This window comes from Hemitrygon akajei, chromosome 5 (genome assembly GCF_048418815.1).
Source record: "Hemitrygon akajei chromosome 5, sHemAka1.3, whole genome shotgun sequence".
Classification (NCBI taxonomy): domain Eukaryota; kingdom Metazoa; phylum Chordata; class Chondrichthyes; order Myliobatiformes; family Dasyatidae; genus Hemitrygon; species Hemitrygon akajei.
Window position 1 is genome coordinate 51,133,867 of NC_133128.1, and position 21,698 is coordinate 51,155,564.

Sequence of the window (21,698 nt, forward strand, 5' to 3'; positions counted from 1 at the left end):
CTTTACCTTTCCCACCTAACTGACTTCAACTAGAACCTTCTAGCTGGTCTTCCTTCTCTAACCCCTACCTTTTTACTCTGGCATCTTCCCCATTTCTTACCAGATCTGAAGAAGAGTCCAGACTAAACATCAACTGTTTAATTATTTCCATAGATGCTGCCTGACCTGCTGAGTTTCTCCAGCATTTTGTGTGTTTTGCTGTACTTCTAGAACTATTGCTTCCTGAATGGTTTAGTATGCATTTACACAGTGATAGACTGAATTTACAACAAGTTTAGCAAATTTCTGGCTAAATAAAAGCAGAAAATTCTCAGAAAACTCAGGCAACATCTTTGGACAGAGAAATAGAGCCAGCGTTTCAAACCAAAGATCCTTTGTCAGAACCTGATCTCCCTCTTTCCCATTAAGGCAAATTCCTACTTAGAGGCAATATGCTCCCCGCAGAAAGGAAATTGTATTGTCAACCAAATTGATCCTACTTACTGGAACCCACAAAAACATGCACCTTTTCTCTCATTTGTCAGTCCTTGGGTATGTTATCTCTTTCCATAACAGTAATTGCCTATTGTCCTCCCTCCTCCCCATTTCTTTGCTCTCAGACTTTATATCCATGATCTATGGTTTCTCATATTTCTATATTGTGTCATCCCATTTTCACAGCTAAGAACTCTCACCAATGCCTCAACTTCTTTAGGGGACGAAAGAAATCCTCATCGACTCTAACTAGTTTTTATTGGTGCAGCATATAAAGCGTCCTATCAGAATGCATCACGGCTCGCTGTGCCAGCTCCTCTGCCCGTGACCACAAGAAACTGCGGAGTTGTAGTCGTAGCTCAGCACATCATGGAAACCATCCTTGTCCCTGTGGAATATCTATTCTTCATGCTGCCTCAGTGAACAAGCCAGCAAAGTCAAAAACCCCACTCATCAGGGCAAACAGGCAAACCACACAAAAGCCTGAAAGCACATACCACCAAGCTCAAGGCCATAAGACGTAGGTGAAGGGTTAGGCCATTCAGCCCATCGAGTCTGCTCTGCCATTCCATCATGCTTGATCACAATTCCCACTCAACTCCATACACCTGCCCTCTCGCCATATCCTTTGATGCCCTGAGCGATCAGGAAACAATCAACTTCCAACTTAAGTATACCCATGTACTTGGCCTCCACCGCAGTCTGTGACAGAGCATTCCACAGATTCACTATTCTCTGGCTAAAACAAAATCCTCCTTACCTCTGTTCTAAAAGGTTGCCCCTCAATTTTGAGGCTGTGCCCTCTAGTTCTGGATACCCCCACCTTAGGAAATATCCTCTTCACATCCATCCTAACTAGTTCTTTCAACATTTGATAGGCTTCAGTGATATCCCCCTGCATTCTTCTAAATTCCAGTGAGTATAGGCATAAAGCTGTTGAATGCTCCTCATGTTAACACCTTCATTCCCTGAATCATCCTTGTGAACCTCCTCTGGACTCTCTCTAATGACAACACATCCTTTCTGAGATAAGGGGCCCAAGATTGTTGACAATACTCCATGCGGCTTGACTAGTTTCTTATAAAGCCTCAACATTATTACTTGCTTTTATATTCTATTCCCCTTGAAATAAATGCCAACACTGCATTTGCCTTCTTTACTACAGACACACCTGTAAGTTACCCTTCTGAGAGTCTCTGCACCTCTGATAGATTTCTCCACCATTTAGATAATAGTCTGCACTATTGTTCCTTTTATCAAAATGTATTATTATACATTTTCCAACACTATCTGCCACATTTTTGCTCATTCTTCCAATTTGCCTAAGTGCTGCTGTAATCACATTGCTTCCTCAGCACTACCTACCCCTTCACATATTTTCTTATTGTTCACAAACTTTGCCACAAAGCCATCAACTCCATGATCCAAATCACTGACAATGTGAAAAGTAGCGGTGCCAGTACAGACCCCTGAGGAACACCACTAGTCTTTGGCAGCCAACCAGAAAAGGCCCCCTTTATTCTCACCCACTGCCTCCTGCCTGTCAGCTATTCCTCTGTCCATGCCAGTATCTTTCCTGTGATGCCATAGGATTTTATCTTGTTAAGCAACCTCATGTGTGGCACCTTATCAAATCCCTTCTGAAAATCCAAGTAAGTAATATCCACTGCCTCTCCTTTGTCCACCCTGCTTGTTACTTCCTTGAAGAACACTAACAGATTTGTCAGGCAAAATTTCCCTTACCAGAAACTATGCTGACTTTGACTTATTTTATCATTAGTCTCTAAGTACCTTGAAACCTCATCCTTAGTAATAGACTCCAACACTTCACCAACCACTGAGGTTAGGCTGACTGGCCTATAATTTCCAATCTTTTGCTTTCCTCCCTTCTTTAAGAGTGGAGTGACATTTGCAATCTTCCAGTCCTCTGGGACCATGCCAGAATCAAGTGATTCTTGAAAGATCATGACCAATGCATCCGTTATCTCTTCAAAAGCCTCTCTCAGGACTCTGGGATCTAGTCCGTCTGGCCCAGGTGACTTATCCACCTTAAGACCTTTCAGTTTGTCTAGCAATTTTTCCTTTGTAATAGCAATTGCATTCACTCCTGCTCCCTGACTCTCACGGACCTCTGGCACACTGCTAGAGTTTTCCAAGGTGAAGACTGCTGCAAAGTTCTTATTAAGTTTTCTCTGCCCTTTTTTTTTTTGTCCTCCATTGCTACCTCACCAGCATCATTTTCCAGTGGTCCAATATCAACTCTCACCTCCCTTTTACTCTTTATATAACTGAAAAAAACTTTTGGTATCCTGCTTTATATTATTAGCTAATTTGCCCTTGTATTTTATCTTTTTCCTTCTTGTAGCTTTTTCAGTTGCCTTTTGTTGGATTTTAAAAGCTTCCCAATCATCCAACTTCCCACTCACTTTTGCTACCTTATATGCCAGTTCCTTGGCTTTTATGCAGTCCTTAACTTCCCTTGTCTGGCTATCCCTACCATTTGAGAACTTCTGTGGGACATATCTATCCTGTGCCTTGTGAACTATTCTCAGAAACTTCAGCCATCTCTGCTGTGCTGCCTTCCCTGCCAGTATCCTTCTCCGATCCACCTGGGCAAGCTCCTCTCTCATGCCTCTGTAATTCCCTTTATTCTATTGTGATACTGATATATGTGACTTGTGCTTCTCCCTCTCAAATTGTAGTATGAATTTAATTATATTATGATCACTATCTCCTCAGGGTTCCTTTATGTTAAGCCCTCTAATAAGATCTGGGTTATTACACAACACCCAATCTAAGATGGCCTTTCCCCAAGTAGGCTCAAGCACAAGCTGCTCTAAAAAGCCACCTCGTAGTCATTCAACAAACTCCCTCTCTTGCGATCCGACGCCAGCCTGATTTTCCCAATTCCCTTGCATACTAAAGTCCTCTATTACAATTGTGTCATTATCCTTATTGCAGGCCTTTTCTAGCTCTCTTTGCAATCTCAACCCCACATCTTAGAGGCCTATATATGATTCCCATAATGGCTTTTTTACCCTTGCAGTTTCTTAACTCTACCCTCAAAGATTCAACATTCTCTGACCCCATGTCACCTCTTTCTAAAGATGTAATTCCATCTCTTACCAACAGAACCACACCACCACCTATGCCTTCCTGCCTGTCCTTTTGATGCAGAGTATATCCTTTGATGTTAAGCTCCGGACTATGGCCTTCCATCCATCTTATTCTGAATGTTACGTGTATTTAAATACAGCACCTTCAGTCTGCATTCTTCGCCCTTTTGGGTTTTTCCCCTGTGGTACAATTTAACTCTTTGTTCTGTCTGTGTCTGTACTCAATCATTGGCTTGTCCGTGCTTACATTCATGTTATATCCATCATCTGCTTGTAAACCTTCTGACTAATCCTTAGCTCTATCCTACTGGTTCCCATCAAGGGTAGCTTCTACCCTGCTATTATAAAACTATAGCTCCCTGGTACTACCTCAATGCACTGTGTACTGAATTGATCTGTTTGAACAGTATCAAGACAAGCTTTGTGCTCTTCTTCAGCACATGTGACAATAATTCTCATTCCATTTCAGTCATTTGCCTCTCCTTTTTGTAACTGCTATCAATCACCTATGGGGATCTCTGTCTACATTCCTTTTTAGATGGTACTGTTACATCTAAGGTAGAATGCTTCTTAGAATGTATCATTGTTTTGTATGAAGGTGTGGAAAATACTTAGCTTTGAAATTGCTTTATATAATACAACTGTTGCATTTCTAACTACTTTTAATCCTTTACATCTCATTGATTTTCTTCATGTTCCTTCATTCAGGGGATAACTTTAAAAATGAATGAAATGAACCATTGTATTGTTGCAAGGATTATGCATGGCGGAATGATCCATAGGCAAGGTAAGGAGTAAAAAAAATCTATACCAAAGGAAAATATATTTTCCATTGCAAAAAAAATTAAAGTCTAATTCATGTTGCTGGAATCAACATTCGGTCATTTTTCCTGTTGGTGTTTTCTTCTGTATGTCTCCTTTTCTGTTTCAAATCATGGTTGATTAGCATCCCACCTTTCACCTTAAACCTTCTTTCTACAACTGGTGTACAGTGACTGCAGCATGTATAAAAGGCACTGCAGTCACTCATAGACTCCTCCGAAAGCACCTTCCAGACAGCACCTCCAATAACACCTCTTGAATCCTAGCTCCGAAAAAATACAGTGACAGCAGCCAACTGATTGCACAACCATCTATAGATTCCATCCCAAACTGAGTACCAACCCAATTGCTTCTTCACTGTGTCGTAATTTTTAGAAATCCCTATCTAACAGCACTGTGGGAGTATGTTCATCAGACAGACCACTGCAGTTCAAGGACATGGCACACTGTGATCTTCTCATGTGCAGTAAATGTGGGTCTTGCCAGATGTAAGATCCAAGATCCAAGAAATTTAACTTGAAAAATCAACACTACGAAGAGAATCAATCTAATATATTATTCACTTGTAAGAAGAAACATAATTTAGAAAACATTTAAGAAGGAAGTCAAAAGGGAACAGATCTCTGAGAAAACTCCCTTAGCAAAGAGAAATAAAGCTTCTATTCAAAAACCTGATGTTGATGTGAGTTCATGAAACTGTTGGATGGATTTCTGAAAAGGAAGGTTAATGACAAAGGGATAACCTTTTTCAGTTTAATGAGATTTTCTTTAGTTTTATCAAAAAAAATCTGTTGGTCTTTATGTGAATCTTATATAGGAACGCTCCATGTTGGTGACGAGATCAGAGAGATAAATGGCATCAGTGTTGCTAACCAGACAGTAGAGCAACTTCAAAAGATGCTTGTGAGTATGCAGGGTAATCTTTTCTTAATTTTTAATACTTAAGACTTTAGTGCTATATGGAGATTGAGAGTGCTGGGTAGCATTGTTTCTTCATTTCTTGAGACATCGTTAATAACTGCAGATCAATTTAATGTTTAATAAGTTTCAATCAGTTTAATACGTTTAAATTTATTTCCCAGATGGCATAACTCAAAATGCAAAACTATCTATTGTTAAAATTATCAAAGAATAAATTTTGCCTTATTCATCTCGGGTCACCAGAATACCGTTGCAATCTTGCTATTAGTCTTGATCTCTTTTAGTCTCAAACTTGGTATTTGCCCATCCTGCCAATTTCAAGTTAAGTTCTGTCTTGAGCCTTTCTATAAGAACATTCATCAGTTTGCCTTCGATTGTACTTTTCAGCCAGTTGTAGGTTATTCGTTCTCTTAGAGAGCCATCTCTTGTTCCAGAGCTCACTTCAATAGCTCAATAGCAACTTGGTGTATACACTATGCAATGATACCAGTGACCATTGTTACGGTCACTTAGTTATATTTTAATTAAACTCTAATCCTTAGTTTTGCAAATCAGGTTTTTAAAGTTTATCAAAAAACGTGCTTTTTATTCCTTTTTTTTTCTCTTTCTTTTTTTTAATAGGGATGTTGGGGGGAGGGGTTAAGGGGAGGGGGGGCTGGGTAACATTTTTTCTCATACACATTTATTCTGTAACTATTTGAAAACAATAAAAAAAGTTTTTAAAAAAACGTGCTTTTTCTAAACCAGAGTAATTTTATCTATTATTTTTAAATGTCCAATTCCCTATACCAAAGAGATTTAGCAAGTTAAGTTTTGATACATTTTCCTTCCCTTAGTGATGCCTTAGTTCAAATTTTCTACCCTTTTTTGTGTGATACAAAGGTTGTACAGTTGGCCATAACTCACCAGTAAAAGAGTGTTGAGCCATTTATGCTGCTTCTGGTTATTTTTGTGTAGGAGCAAAATGTGATCAAGACTTCAAGTATGTTATTTTATTGTAGTTATGTAGTTACTGTATGTTATGTTATTTTATTTTGCACAATACCTAGTGAAAACATCAGAATTATTTGTGAATCCAGCTTTGATTGTTCAAATATAGGAGCTCCATCCTATAATTCTGTCCTAATATTAATTTTATGTTCCTACCAGAGAGAAATGAGAGGAAGTATTACCTTCAAGATTGTGCCAAGTTACCGCACTCAATCATCGTCATGTGAGGTAACCAATTTAAGAAATGTTTTATATAGATGTATATATAGATAATATATATATATATCTATATAATTTATTTATTATTTCTTCCCCTCCCATTCCCACCCGTTATGGCTATAACTGCCTGCTGACTGGTGATGGATAAAGCTTTCTGTAAAAACTGGTTTTCTCTGCAATGTTCATTATGCACACCAATTTTACAACTATGATAACGGAATAGAGAAGTGGATTTCACCTTTCAGCCCTTTTTTCACTAAAATTACATGAGAGGGGAAAAGTCTTTACTGAATGAATTTTGATCCACTTTCAGATGACATAACCCAGAATGCAAAAGTATTTACTGTTACTGTTTTCAATGCTAAAATTTTACATTATTCACCTTGGGTTATAAGTGTATTATTACAGTGTAAATGTTAATCTTGATCGCTTCGAGTGTCAAACCTAGTCCTTGCATAACTTGCCAATTTCAAGTTTAATTCCATCTCCTGTCTTCTATGTACTGTTTCAATAAGAACATGGGTCCATTTTGATTCAGTTATAGGTTGTTTCCTCTCTTTCTTTTGTACTGCCTTTTCTTGCTTAGTGCTGGCTTCATTTGGGCAATATCGGCGGTCACTTTGACAATCACTAAATTGTGGTAACTTTCTATTTTTACTAAACTCTAATTCCTTGTTTTATCTCCTTCAAAAGCTTGTTCAGTTCTCTCACACTAAGGAGGTTACCAAGTTAAACTTAGACACATTTCACTTCTCTTGGTTGATGCCTTGATTCTAATGACAAATAGTTTTCTACCTACTTTTCATTTAAACATTCAGTGTTGGTTTTGTCAGCCATAAATCACTCGTGAAAGAGTCTTAAGAGCAATATAATAGACATAACTTCAAATACAGGTACTGTGGACCAGGATATTTTGCAATATTGAGTGTGATTTGGGGAGATATCATGCTGTTGTGGGGGAAATAGTGGAGGATGATCTGGGAATGAAGGTTGCTCACATGGAAGGAGTAATTACAAAGAAACTTGACTGTGGTTTCACGGGAAGGAAGGGTTGTTGCTTAAGGATTGAAATTGAAATGCACATGGTCAAGGTTCCTATCAACAACAGCAAATAGGAATCCTCAATTAAAGGGATATAAGGGATATAATGCATAACATAAATATAACATGAATAGTGGAATCTTTTATGAGCTATAGAGTACTACAGCACAGAAGCAGGTCAACTGTTATTCTGCCTTGTCCCATCAACCCGCAACTGGACCATAGCCGTCCATACCCCTTCCATCGCACCACCCTCTGAGTGAAGATGTTCCCCCTCAGATTCCTCTTAAGTGTTTCACCTTTCACCCTTAACCTATGACCTCTAGTTCTGGTCTCACCCAACCTCAAAAGAAAAAGCCTGCTTGTATTTATCCTGCCTATACCCCTCATAATTTCATATCCCTTTATCAAATCTCTCCTCATTCTTCTATACTCCAAAGAATAAAGTCCTAACTTATTCAGCCTTTCTCTATAACTCAGTGCTTCAAGTTCCAGCGACATTCTTGTATATTTTCAAACTACTCTTTCAACTTTATTGATATCTTTCCTTTTGGTGGGTGACCAGAACTGTACACAATACTCCAAATTTCAACGTAACATTCAAACACCTGTACTCAGTACCCTGATTTATGAAGGCTAATATGCCAAGATTTCTTTTTACAACCCTATCTACCTGTGACTCCTCTTTCAAGGAATTCTGAATGTGTAGCATTTATAAGAGATGCGTTAAAAATGAAGAACTTCAGAATTGGGTTTAATACCTCCATCTTGTATTAAAATTCAGATTTATTTATCACATGGTCATCAAAACATACAGTGAAGTGTCATTTGTGTAAACAACCAACACACCCAAAGGACATGTTCAGAGCTGCCTGCAAGTGTCACCACATATAGTTAGCCCACAATGTTCAGCAGACCAACACCAACAAAACAAAAACAGGCCCCTTTTCCACCACCCCCCCCATCACCCAGCCACTCATATACAAAGACAAGTTATTTCTGGGCTCCTTTATTTGTGGCTTAAGCAGTAGTAATTGATGTGTTGTGGCATCTATAAAGAGCAAAAATGAAGTTACCATAAATTGCAAAAGAAATAGTGCCAAAAATGAATTAGATAGTGTTCATGGGGAATAATAAGGTAGTGTTCATGGTTTCATGGAAGAAATAAATAGATTCCTTGCAAGAAGTAAGGTGAGAGTGATTGATCAAAAATATAGTTAGGGCAGAGATGGAAAGAGCATGAAAACCGGTAAAAGGTGTAAATTGGAAACAAGTAGAACCAATTTTCTACATTAAGTGTTAGAAAGAAATAACAGTGATTAGTCTTCAACCTACCTGTGAAATTAGTGCATAAAATTAGATAAATCATAAGCCCATTAACCAGAAACCCTACTTGTAATTAAATGAATTGAGGAAATGGAATAAATCTTTTTGAAACCTGTGTGGCTAATCAACTAATCTGATGTCTTTCAATGTGCATTCATGGAGAAAGGTGTTGGGGTGGCTAAAAAGAAAACAGGTTTAAAATTGCAGAGGAGACAAAGAAGTGTGGAGGCATTGCTAGGGTGGCAAAGAGAAGAAATAAAATGCCACAAGTGCTAGCAGTGCCAAGTTAAAGGAGGGTGATAGAAGGCCTGGAAAAAGATGATAGCAAGTGAACAAATAATATACAAATAAAGTTAGAAATGCCGGAAGAGGAAGGAGAGGAAAACTTGTGTAGAATATGAGATACAAGATTACAATGTCTGAATATCTGAATTTGTTGAATTCAATGCTCATTTTGTGTTTTTTTATTCTTGTAAAAGAAGCTGTTTTAGTAAATGTTTTACTAGCAGTAAATATTTGAGCAAATGTTAAACAGGAAATTGCAGTCATGTCTGTTTTTCCTTCCAACTCAGTAGCTTCATGTGTAAAATCATATTAGAGGTTGCATATGATTGAAGTGTATATATCTTGTTGTATTATGATCCTATATTCAAAATAAGGGTTCTATTTGCAGATATTTAGGATATTGTTGTATTTTCTGTTATGAAAACTGTTATATTTAGTACAGTTAACTTATTGAAAGTTCAGTTTATTCAATTAACATTAATACATTGTTTAGCAGAATAACAAAAGGCTATTTTAACATTAATTATACTATTTTCAAGCTCCTCAATGCTGTATATTAGCTTAATGAATGTTTAATTCTTCATCTAAGTGAAGCAGTCTGATGATTCACACATTACTCATATCATGCTGGAATCCAGCAGTCACGTCACAGTTGCTCTAACTAATCTCAAAAGTAACCTGGTTAACCATCAGAGATCAGAACGTTGAGCCTGCAACCAGTTCTGTTTTTGATATGCCGTCAATTTGTCATGCACTTTCAAAATATTAATATAGTTTTCAATGGGCGCTCGTAAACATAGGCAGTAAGGCTATGCAAGCTGCAGTTACTCATTAATTACAAGCATGCGTATGGGTCGCTTTATAAACTTCCTTTCTAAAAAGTATCTCATCAGTGATTGATTAATAATTTTGGAGAATATTCGAACCAAATACCTTTCCTTAGTCTGTGTATACATCCACTTCCATTACAAATAGTCACAAAACAATACTGCTGGTGAAGTTTTGCATTCTTGTCTTCAAATCACATGTGTTTTCTCTGTCGTTGCTGATCAGGCTCTTAACCTAACACCATAAACTCATTGTTCTAAACTCTCCTGTTGATGAAACAGCTTTGCAGTACAGTCAAGCCCTTTAATAATTTTATATAAACAAGGTCTTTAGAAGAAGCTTGTAGTTTAATACAACATTGTAAAAACAAAAGCTTTATTTTATAGCTGTTCTATTCCAAAAGATTAAAATATATCTGCTTAGACCAAAAGCTTTGTAGATTAAATGCAACTAATATACATTAAAAATTGAGAAAATTTTACCTATTTAGAAACAATTAAATTGGACCTTGATCAATGCATATTTTTTCAAAACATTGTTTAAAATTCTGACATATGTTGCAGTTGTGTATATAAGGTGCTACTGAATCTTCTGTCTCGTTGCAGAGAGATTCCCCCTCCACATCCAGACAATCCCCAGCTAACGGCTATAGCAGCACTTATAATTCTGTTTCGGTAAGGTTTCCATTTACAACACCCACATGGTATAATTTTATTAGTATTGCCTCTGTACCAAGGAATTTATCTTTCAGAAAAGTCCTATTGGTTCTTTTGAAATACCACATAAGGAAGTCACTGGTAATGTCAGCCTCACGCATTTCCTGATAACTAAGATGAAATTCAGCAGTGGATTGGTTTGCGATGCATTTTCCTTCCAAGGTGCATTGGCACAACCAAATACTGGAAATATTTCTTTCCATTTAGATGGTTTGTCTATGAAGAAGTAAAATGAGGTTGAGTAGGGGGAGAATTGAAGAGTTAACTTGTGTAATGATGGTTCCAAAATGAAAGCTGGCATAGCATCACACCAGAGCTCTGAGAGGTAGGGTTTGGTTTCCGCTATCTGAGTTCTCAAATTGGTGTGCTCACTGCTGCAGTGGTACCTGCACATTATGGTATGAAGCTGAAGCCTGGCCAAGCAACTCAATGCTATCAATCTTGTAATGCCTAGTAATAACAAAAAATAATGGGATTGTTCATACATTTTCAACACAAGTTCCTATATTTGCATTCAGGTTTCTGAGGAGAGCAATGATCATACATGATAGGTTTGTTTGTCACAGATTAATAATTTATTTTACTTCAGAGATCAGATAACAAAGTAAATTATTTTGCCTGAATTTGCAGCATTAGCAAGTAGATCATATTTGATTAATATGAATATTTCTCAAATGCAGTGGAGTCCTTTATATTAGCCTGTCTGAATAATTTCAGACTAAATAACACCAAGCAGGAAAGCTTGTTGTCTGATGCATTAACTACTAATATTTATCCTACATTTCAGTTGGCATGTTGGCTTTATAACTGCAATAAGCGCCTGCCTGCTTCTTTTAATGTCCTTCTATTTTCCAACAAATTTCTCTCAATCACTTCTCCTATGCAAGGTGTTCTTTCCTCGGGTATTAATCCTTAGGTGATCACACCCATTCTACGTTGCCCAATTGGTTAACATTTTCAGTATGAATGTTGACAATAATGGTCAGCAGGCTATTACTGAATAGAGGACATCACAACTGGATCCAATCTCATGCAATGTCCATATGTATACATTCCACTAGATAAGAATTGAGAATGTAAAATTTGGATAAATTATCTCTCCATAGCCCAGAAACATTACGCTGAAAATTAGTAAATAGTACAGAACAAAAAAGGCCTTCATTCTCCCTGACTGAAAACTATAATATCAGTATAAACTAATTCTGTTTACCTGCACATGGCGTCTATCCCTCGGTTCCCAGCCTGTTCATGTGCCTGTCTAAATGCCTTTTAAACAGTGCTACAATGTCTGCTTCTACCACTTCCACTGGTTGTATGTTCCAGGAACCTACAATTCTGTCTTTTTTTTTAAAAAAGCTTACTTCATAAATCTCCTTTAACTTTTCCTCTATCACTTTAAAGCTATGCCCTCTAGCACTTCATATTTCTACCCTGAAGAAAATTAATCTGACTCCCTACTCTTTCTATGCCTCTTATAGTATTATATGCACTTATCAGATCACCCAACCTCCAGGCTCCAGAGAAAGCAATCCGCATTTGTCCAACCTCTCCTTATGGCTAATACTCCATACACTATCCTGGTGAAACTCTTCTCCAAAGCCTCTACTTCTTATAATGCAGTGACCTGAAATGCACATGTTACTCCAAATGTGACCAAACCAAAGATTTGTACAGCTCCAACATGACTTCCTGACTTTATACTTTGAGGCAAGTATGCCATATGCCTTATTTAATGCATTGTCTATTTGCGTTGCCACTTTCAGGCAGGTTTAGACTTGCATCCTAAGCTCCCTCCATACATCAGTTTTGTTTTCTCAGTGCATACTTATTCTACAGATTTTAGTTTTGCAGAACATGTTCAGATACAAAAATACGGAGGCAAAGCCAGTCCTTGTTTCACTTATTTTCTTCCTTTATGCTCATTCCAATGAAAACAAAATATTACACAGCAGTATCCACTCAGAGAAGAAACTATAGACTGGCAACCATGGAAAAATAACTTACACAAGATAGATATGGTGGTTTAAGAGATTCTCTTTTCTCATTGACAAAACCTGAGTAATGTGGTTTATGGTCATCCAAGCTTCTCAAATAGTAAATTTGGTTTCCATTCTTTGAACCCCATTCTACATTATTCAACCAAAATTATAAAATTCTTACAGTTAAGTAATGTCAAGCAGAGGCAGTAACAATGGCTATTCACAGTTAAAATATCTTGAATGCTCTACTGTATTGAAAAATTATTGCCACTATATATTTGTGTTGAAGATGTAGACTGCATATTGGGGGTGGGAAGCTAGTTCACAGCTAGTATATGCTTTCTACAGCTTGTTGCTAAAAAGCCTGGCCTAATTTTTCTCTCAGGTCATTTTATGTAACTGCATGATGCATTTTGCAAATTGATTATACACCAGATAATAATACATCTTGCAGCAATTAAAAAATATAAATGTGAAATGTGGTAGAATTGTCGAAGTTTTGCTTTGAAGGTGGAATGAAAATCTCTTTTCCTTGGGTTGACTTTATTCTGCAGGACTTGCCATCAACTGCACAACCAAAAGGACGACAGGTGAATAGTCCATAGAAATTTTATAGTATCCGTAACTTAGCACTCATAGTCAATCCATTTTTCATTCAATATTTCATATACTGCAGTGTTAACTTTTCAGATAATTGTATTTGAATCTATAACTCACCAGTGAAATTAGCAACAGCTGTCTGAATAGAACACTTCATATGTACTTGCTAGCATACTTATATTAGCTTTTTTTGAACTAATCAAAGTAGATTTATTGCCTCATTTTAAGAACCTTTGTACTGTCCTTTTAATTATTAATTTATTCAGTAATTTCTAATGTTACTTTTGAATCTATTTCTACCATCTTTTTCTGAGCATAATAATGAATGTTTTAAGACAAAATGTTTCCTGTCACGTCTGGTTCTTTTGTCATTAACTTTAAGTTTGTGCTATCAGTTTACCAATCCTCCTGCCAATTGAAACTACTTCTGATGGAATAAATAATGAGTAACTTAAGTATGTAAATTCATCTCAGGAGAACAGCCCCAGTTTTATGGTTTCTCTATGTAACTAAAATCTTCATCCCTAAATCCACTCCAGTAAATCACATTGTGCCTATTCCAGGTTCTGGGATTCTTCCTGAAATGTGATGCCCAGAATTGAAGATGGTATTCTAGCTGCAACCTATGCAGTGTTGTATTATGACTTGCATACTTCCTTATTTATATATTATATACCTTCTTTGATAAAGTCAGTGATTCAATGTCTTAAGTCACCTCAACTTACCTCATCATTTTCAAAGAATGTTATACATGAAGCTCTGTTTTCTACCTTATTGGCTGTTCCTTAACTTCCTACCATTATTGAACACTTACCTGTGTTAAACTTCACTTGCCATATGTCTGGGCATTAAACCCATCTGTCCCTTTGAAGTCTCCAGTGTACTTTTTCCTTCCTTCCTACATGTTGTGTCACCAACATATTGAAATCAAGCTCCATCCAGCAAAGTATAGATTGAATATTTAGCAAGTAAGAAATAATCCTGATTCTTGGAGTTCAGTATTACATGCAAAGTAGTATAGTGGTGAGCGTAACTCTATTACAACACCAGAGACCCAAGTTCAATTCCACCATTGTCTATAAAAAGTTTGTACACTCTCCTTGTGATCATGTGGGTTTCCTCTGGGTATCTGGTTTCCTCCTGCATTCAAAAATGTACAGGTTAATTGGTCAGCTGGGTGTGATTGAGTGGTGCAGACTCTGAGCCGGAAGGGCCTGTTACCATGCTGTGTCCCTAAATAAAAATAAAAAGTAAAACAACTTCTTTCACTCCACTTCTATAAGTCATTTATAGCATTTAGCCTGTTGGGTATCTGTATTGCTGCTGTACTTGATAAAGGGATATTTTAAACAAATTGACTATATCATTACACCTTTATTGATTAGCTTAATTTTTTCTAATTAGTCTGTTATTTTGATACCTTACTGCAATATTTCAATGGTGTTAGTCTTACTAATGTTCTATTATTTCATAAAATAACTCATTCAATTTAGTTAAATATGATTTCTTTTTGAGAAATTTATGCCAGCACACACTTCTCCAAATACCAGTTTGCTGTAGATTATTTGCAGGTTAGTTGTGCTGAAACTTCATTAATTATTAACAAATTCACATGAACAGGATTGTATAGTTAAGTGCAGACATCCTCAAATTGTCACTTAGTTTGTGGGCACTTGCAGTCTTTGCCAAGGCTGGCAACATAGAGTCGTACAGCATTGAAACAGGTCCTTCAACCCAACTGGTCAATATGGTGAAGATGCCTATTTGTGCTCATTGCATTTTAACTGAATTTGGCCCATATCCCCTCCTGTTCATATTGATGACACCTCTCCAAAAACTTTTTAAATACTTTGATTGTACTTGACTCTACCACATCCTCTAGCAGCTTGTTCCATTTACCACCACCCTCTGTTGCTCCTCAGATCTCCATACAGCTCCTCTCACACTTTAAACCTGTGTCCTCATTGTTGACAACACTATTAATTTTTCTGCACTATTTCCAGTGAAATCCAGTGTAAATATTTGGTGGAGTCATAAAACACTACAGGTCAGAAACGGGCCCTTTGGCCCATCTGGTCCATGCCAAACTATCATTCTGCCTAGTCTCATTGACCCACACCCAGACTAGAGCCCTCCATTCCCTTCTCATTCATGAACCTTTCTAAACTTCTCTTAAATATTGAAACCAAACCTGCATCCACTACTTCTGCAAACAACTTGTTCTGCACTCTCACCATCCTCTGAGTGAAGAGGTGGCCCCTCATGTTCCCCTTAAACATTTCACCTTTCACCCTTAACCCCTGAGCTCTGGTTCTAGTCTCATCTAATCTCAGTGGAAAAAAGCTGTTTACATTTACCTTATCTATGCCCCTCATAATTTTGTATACAGTACCTCTATCAAATCTCCCTTCATTCTCCTACACTCCAGGGAATAAAGTCCTAATATATTCAACCTTTCTCTGTAACTTAGGTTTTCAGGATCCAGCAACATCCTTGTAAATTTCCTCTACATTCTTTAAATCTTAACGACATCTTCCCTGTAGGTAGGGGACCAAAACTGCACATAAATTAAGCCTTGCCAAAGTCTTGTACAACTTCAACATAACATCTCACCTCTGTTCTCAGATCCCTCTGCTACCACATGCCTCAGTGCCCCACCGTTCATTGTGTAAATCTTACCCTAGTTTGTCCTCCTAATGTGCAGCACTTCATACTGGTCTGCATTAAGTACCATCAACCATTTTTCAGCCTGTTATTCAAGCTGGTCCAACCTCCTAAAGTCCATGTAGACAACATCCACTGCCTTGTCTTCATCAACTTCCCTGGTAACTTCCTCGAAAGACTCTATACAATTGGTTAGATATGACCTACCAAGCACAAAGCCATATTAACTATTCCTGTCTATGCAAATACTTACAGTATATAATCCAATCCCTTAAAATATCAATACTAATGTCAAGTTCTCTGGCCTATGTATTTTTGAATGAGGTGGAACTGAGTTTTTTAAAGCTATGCTTGATTATACTTACTGCTGTTTCATCTCTGATTCTAAAATTATTTCCCTTAGAACAACTATTTCAAAATTCTCATAATTTTATCATATTTTGCTGCCTTCAGCTCTAACCAAGTATATCCCAATCTATTAACTCTTATATGCTTAAAACATTATAAAAAGGCTTTTTTTATTTCTAGGTTTGTTGTCTGTCAAAATTAGTTCCTCACCCATCATAGTGCCCTTACTGTTGCTAAATATCATATACACAGCTTTGTGGGTAGGTTCTATCAAGGTCATTGGCAGAAGTGAACTGGGAAATCTCAGTTCAAAATCTCTCTTCCTTACCACTTCAGCTGAATGGGCTGGATTGCCAGGTTTAGCCTTTTTGTTGTGTACTTCATTTTTATCCTATCTAATATTACTACTACCTCCTAAAGAAAGGAAAAGCAATTTAAGAAATTTTGTTCATCAGATTATTTCAAAACAATACAGCTCATATTAGTGGAAGTGTTGTCTGATAGATTCATGTTCATTTTTTGAATGCACAATTCTGTCACATTTTCTTATGAAACTCTATTTATCCCATAGATTTATGTTCGAGCACAATTTGAATATGATCCATCAAAAGATGACCTTATTCCTTGCAAAGAGGCTGGGATCCGTTTCCGAGTTGGAGAGATCATACAAATTATCAGTAAAGATGATCACAATTGGTGGCAAGGCAAGTTGGAAAACTCAAAGAATGGTACAGCTGGACTCATCCCCTCTCCTGAACTGCAGGAATGGTAGGTCTCTTCAGGCATCTTATGCCTAATAAATAAGGACTGACACAGGGCATCGACCTGAAACATTATTTTCAACCCACAGATGCTTCTCAACCCACTGAGTTCCTCCAACAGATTGTGTTTTACACTAATCCATTTTATTTGCAGATACTGCCATCAATTCCTGTCCTACCCCCTCCAAAATCCTTCCACTCACCTATGAACTGGGGAAAACTTAGAGTGGGCGATTAATCTATAAACCCACACACCTTGGGATATGGGAGGAAACCAAAGCACCCAGAGGAAATCCACTCAGTCACAGGGGGAATGTGTAAGCTCCACAAAGACTTGCAGCAGAGCCAGGACCAAACCTAGATCACTGGAGATCGAGGTAGCAGCTCTACTAGCTGTGCTGCAGTGTGACGAACCAGTTTGTTAGAGGAGCAGAGCAACTAAAATTCTGTTTTCAGTAGAAGATTATAAGCTTAAATGATTAAATTATTTTATAAACATTTGAAGGATTCTTCTTTGGCTGTCCATCGATTTTTGATGATGACTGAGGCCTGGGCAGCCCTGGGCAAGTCTCCCCTCTCCACGCCACCGATATTGTCCAAGGGAAGGACATTAGGACCCATACAACTTGGCACTGGTATCGTTGCAGAGCAATGTGTGGTTAAGTGCCTTGCTCAAGGACACAACACGCTGCCTCAGTTGAGGCTCGAACTAGCCACCTTCAGATCACTAGACCAATGCCTTATCCACTTTGCCACACACCATACATTTGAAGGATTACCCTTTTAAGTAATACAGTCCATTTTGGGGGGAAAAGTATTAAGTAAAAATATTTTCCATTTAATATATTTAGTTTTAACCACTGAATGAAATTAAAGAGCTGGATAAAATAACTGGTTGGGTTATCCCTGTAAGTTAAAGAGACATGTATAGTATGAGCTTAAATTCTGAAGCAGTACTTCCTGTGCTGTGGGAGAAGGGATAACGTTAAATGAAAAGAAACTAACTACATTGACTTCTCGAGTTTCTTGGTGCGTCTCTGCAAAGCCTCATTTGCTAAGGTACAATAAATAAGTTTGTAAAAAGTAAATTCTTTGTGGCCATCAGAAGCTGTATGTTCTAACTAGATGTTATAAATTTCCTATTTTCTTTCAATTCTTTACTATGTATGTTGACCTCTGTGTTTTTGTTTCTTAAAACAAGGCGTGTTGCATGTATAGCCATGGAAAAGACCAAGCAAGAGCAGCAGGCTAGCTGTACCTGGTTTGGGAAGAAGAAAAAACAATACAAAGATAAATATCTGGCAAAGCACAATGCAGGTACTCAATACCTAGCTTAATTTTTGAAATTCATCATTCCAGCTGCATCTGCTTTTAATTCATAAATATTTGCATTCAGAAATAAAATAATAAGAATCCAAAATAGAATCATAAACCATGTAAGATTTCCTGCACATCATTGTTTTAATGTCAACAGAGAATGGTTAAAATAATGAGTTTATTGTCAGTATTAAAATGTTATAATGGCTAGTTTCAATTTTGATTAAATTAGTTTAGAAAATTTCATGAGTATGTATTTGTAAGCAATCATTTTTTAAAGAATAGGGCTTGAACAAAATATATTTTCAGGATTTTTATTTATCCTCTCATGGATTATGATTGTCACTGGCAAGACAAACATTGCCTTCTGAACCATTTCAGAGAGCAGAAAAGGTCAATGTTTCAGGGTTCTGCAGTCGCAAACAAACTAGACTGGTTAAAGTTAGCAAGCTATCAACTTGAAGGAGATAATTAATTTTTATAAACAATTTATTAATTTTATGGTTACACAGTCAGTTCTCCAGCTTCATGGTAATATTTGTTCACGTCCCTCCATTTTTTAGTCCAGATCGCTAGATATTGGTCCAATAACTTGAATCTTGAGATGACATAGTAGTTAAGTTTTAAGAAGGAAGCTTAATTCAGTAATAAGAGAAGGGGTGAGGGAGGAAGTGGTTCTGTCATACTTAAAATTGTTTATATTTTCTCCCAGCTGTTGCAGTCATATTAAAACATTATAAGTTCATCTAGATCCTGCTTTACTTTCTGTGGTTCAGAGATGTTATGTTTTCTGTTTCTTGAAACAGTATGTATCTGAATGATAACTCAGATTGCCTTGTTGCGAGAACGATCCTGAGATGTAACAATACCATCCCTTTGAATTAAATACTTAGTTCTTTACATATACATTTCTGCCGCAGTATCTCTCCTACAGATGGCTAAAGTAATCTCCAGTGAAATTAGACTTAATGTAATTTTAAAACTTTATTTTCTTTATAGAGTGAGCAAAACAGAGCTACTGTTGAGAAAATTTTAGTTTAATCACTAAAACTACATAAAACCACAAAGTTGCTAACTTAGCAGGTCATTTTTTAATTTGTTATCATAACAATTCCTCTGGTTGTCCTACAGAGTTACTTGTCTGCATAGTATCCTGTATTTTCTGAATTCCTTTGTTATCTGACAAGAACCTGTAGTCTTAATTCTTCCCCATAATTCCTAACTGAAAGAATTACTATTCAAGGCTGCTACTTCACATGTTCCCTTTAAAGTTAAGTTAACTTGCAAACTCAACATGAAGCTCCCTTCCATCACCTGCTATCCTTTTCCCACAGTTGGAACAATTATACTGAAATTCGTATATTATTTCTACAACAAATGTTTTTTTTTGCTCATTGCTTCTTATTTTCAGCTGATTTGCTAAAATGTGTAAGGTAGCTGTTTGGCTCACAAGATCTGTGTTGCCTCCAAGTTAAGTAATCCTGTAATGTCTATCAAGTCCCATTTGCCTTTATAATTCCTTATATCCTGCAATTTATTCTCTCTCATTTGCCTATCACTCGCTAATGATTCCTTTACATTCACCTATGCAAAAGCATAATTGAGCTCCAGATTGAAGAGAGAGGAGCATTGGAATCAGGTATATCACCGGCATATGTCATGAAATTTGTTAACTTTGTGTCAGCAGTACAATGTAATACATGATCATGAGAGAAAAAATACCATGAATTGCAGCAAGTAATAAATATATTGTTACGTACCCCGTAACTGGGTCACTTACCAGCAAAGATAGAGAGGTCCGTTGAAGTCTGATGGTACTATTTTGAACAGTATTTATTGATAAAAATACACAAAAATAATATCAATGCAAACATACAGATAATATACGTCGTCAATACTAAATCTAAAAGCGCGGGTATAATAATAATCAATAAGAAATAGCTCTATCGTTGTCTAGGGGATAATGTATTGTCCGATGGAAATATAAAAGTCACTCAAGTTCATTCAGGCTGCAGCTTTTGGTTGGAGAGAGAGACGATGTTTTTAGAACTTGCCAGTTTTCCTTTTTATGATGTCGATCCTTCGAAATGTCGTCGGTGGTGATCTCTTCTTTAGCTAAGCCGTCTTCCGTGGTAAGGCCTCAATCCCGGGCAACGGGAAAGGACACACGTGGACCTTCCACTGGCTGTCGCTGTTAAACGCTGTCACGGGATTTCTAGCGTTTCTCCTGGTGCTTCTAAAGGGGTTGTTCCCCAGACCTTCTTTTATCCTTACCCACAGGGTCTCAGATGTCAATCAGGTTGGAAGGATGCCACCCCTCAACCAGCCCACTTTTGGTCATTCCCTGAGGGCTTCAAATAAATAATACAGTGCTCAATACACAATTCCGTCTCCAAGAGACAATGGCCGTTTTCCAAGAGACAGTGGCCGTTTTCCATGGCTTTGTATCACTGAGGGGCCGGGACACATTCCAAATGCCTCTCTCTCATTTCCTGGGTCTCCTGACCTGAATTAATAGCGATCTTGCGATTCTCAAAAAGGAGGGGGCTACTTTGTACCCTTCAGCCCCTCAGAGTTGGGGCACAGTCGTAACAATATTAAATAATTCAATTGAATAAGTAGTGCAAAAATAAATAGGAATAAAAAAGTAGTGATGTAGTGTTCATGGGTTCACTGTCCATTCAGAAATTGGAATGAAAAGGGGAAGAAGCTGTTCCTGAATCGTTGAGGCTTTTGTACCTCCTTCCTGATGGTAACAACGATGAAAGGGCATGTCCTGGGTGGTGGGGACATTTTTGAGGCACTACTCCTTGAAGATGTCCTGGATGCTATGGAGGCCAGTGCTCATGATCAAGCTGACTAATTTGACAATTCTCTGCAGTTTACTTTGATCCTGTGCAGTACCCCCACCCCCATAGCAGACGGTGATTCAGCCAGAAAGAATGCTCTCCACGGTGCATCTGTAGAAATTTGTGAGCATTTTAGGTGACATACAAAATCTCCTTAAACGCCAAAGAAATGTAGCCACCGTCTTGATGTTAGCAAAATTAACTATCTCGATCAAACAAGTAAACGCGGACTGCGAGACGACTAGAATTAAACTCACTTTATTTACGGGCAACCAGGGGCTTATCTGAAAGAGGTAGCATTAGGGATTGTGATGGCATGAGAAATAATCTTTCAAAAAACATTTTTGAAAGGACTGGAAAATTGCAAATGTCACTCCACTCTTTAAGAAAGGAGGAAAGCAGCAGAATGGAATTTGTAGACCAGCTAGCCTGACCTCAGTGG

General features: G+C 37.5%; 1 protein-coding gene across 12 annotated transcripts in view; it reads left to right on the forward strand.

Moving 5' to 3' along the window:
* caska (calcium/calmodulin-dependent serine protein kinase a) overlaps nucleotides 1-21,698 on the forward strand; it is a 462,337-nt gene that overhangs the window by 410,632 nt on the left and 30,007 nt on the right. For 5 of the 12 annotated variants that reach the window (XM_073045522.1, XM_073045523.1, XM_073045526.1 and 2 more), the window contains 7 exons: nucleotides 4,299-4,377; nucleotides 5,230-5,315; nucleotides 6,483-6,551; nucleotides 10,628-10,696; nucleotides 13,272-13,307; nucleotides 16,901-17,097; nucleotides 18,292-18,407. In XM_073045522.1, the coding sequence (XP_072901623.1) occupies nucleotides 4,299-4,377; nucleotides 5,230-5,315; nucleotides 6,483-6,551; nucleotides 10,628-10,696; nucleotides 13,272-13,307; nucleotides 16,901-17,097; nucleotides 18,292-18,407 (652 nt within the window). The remainder of the gene's footprint in view (nucleotides 1-4,298; nucleotides 4,378-5,229; nucleotides 5,316-6,482; nucleotides 6,552-10,627; nucleotides 10,697-13,271; nucleotides 13,308-16,900; nucleotides 17,098-18,291; nucleotides 18,408-21,698) is intronic. The other 7 variants (XM_073045528.1, XM_073045531.1, XM_073045532.1 and 4 more) reach the window with 3 other exon arrangements.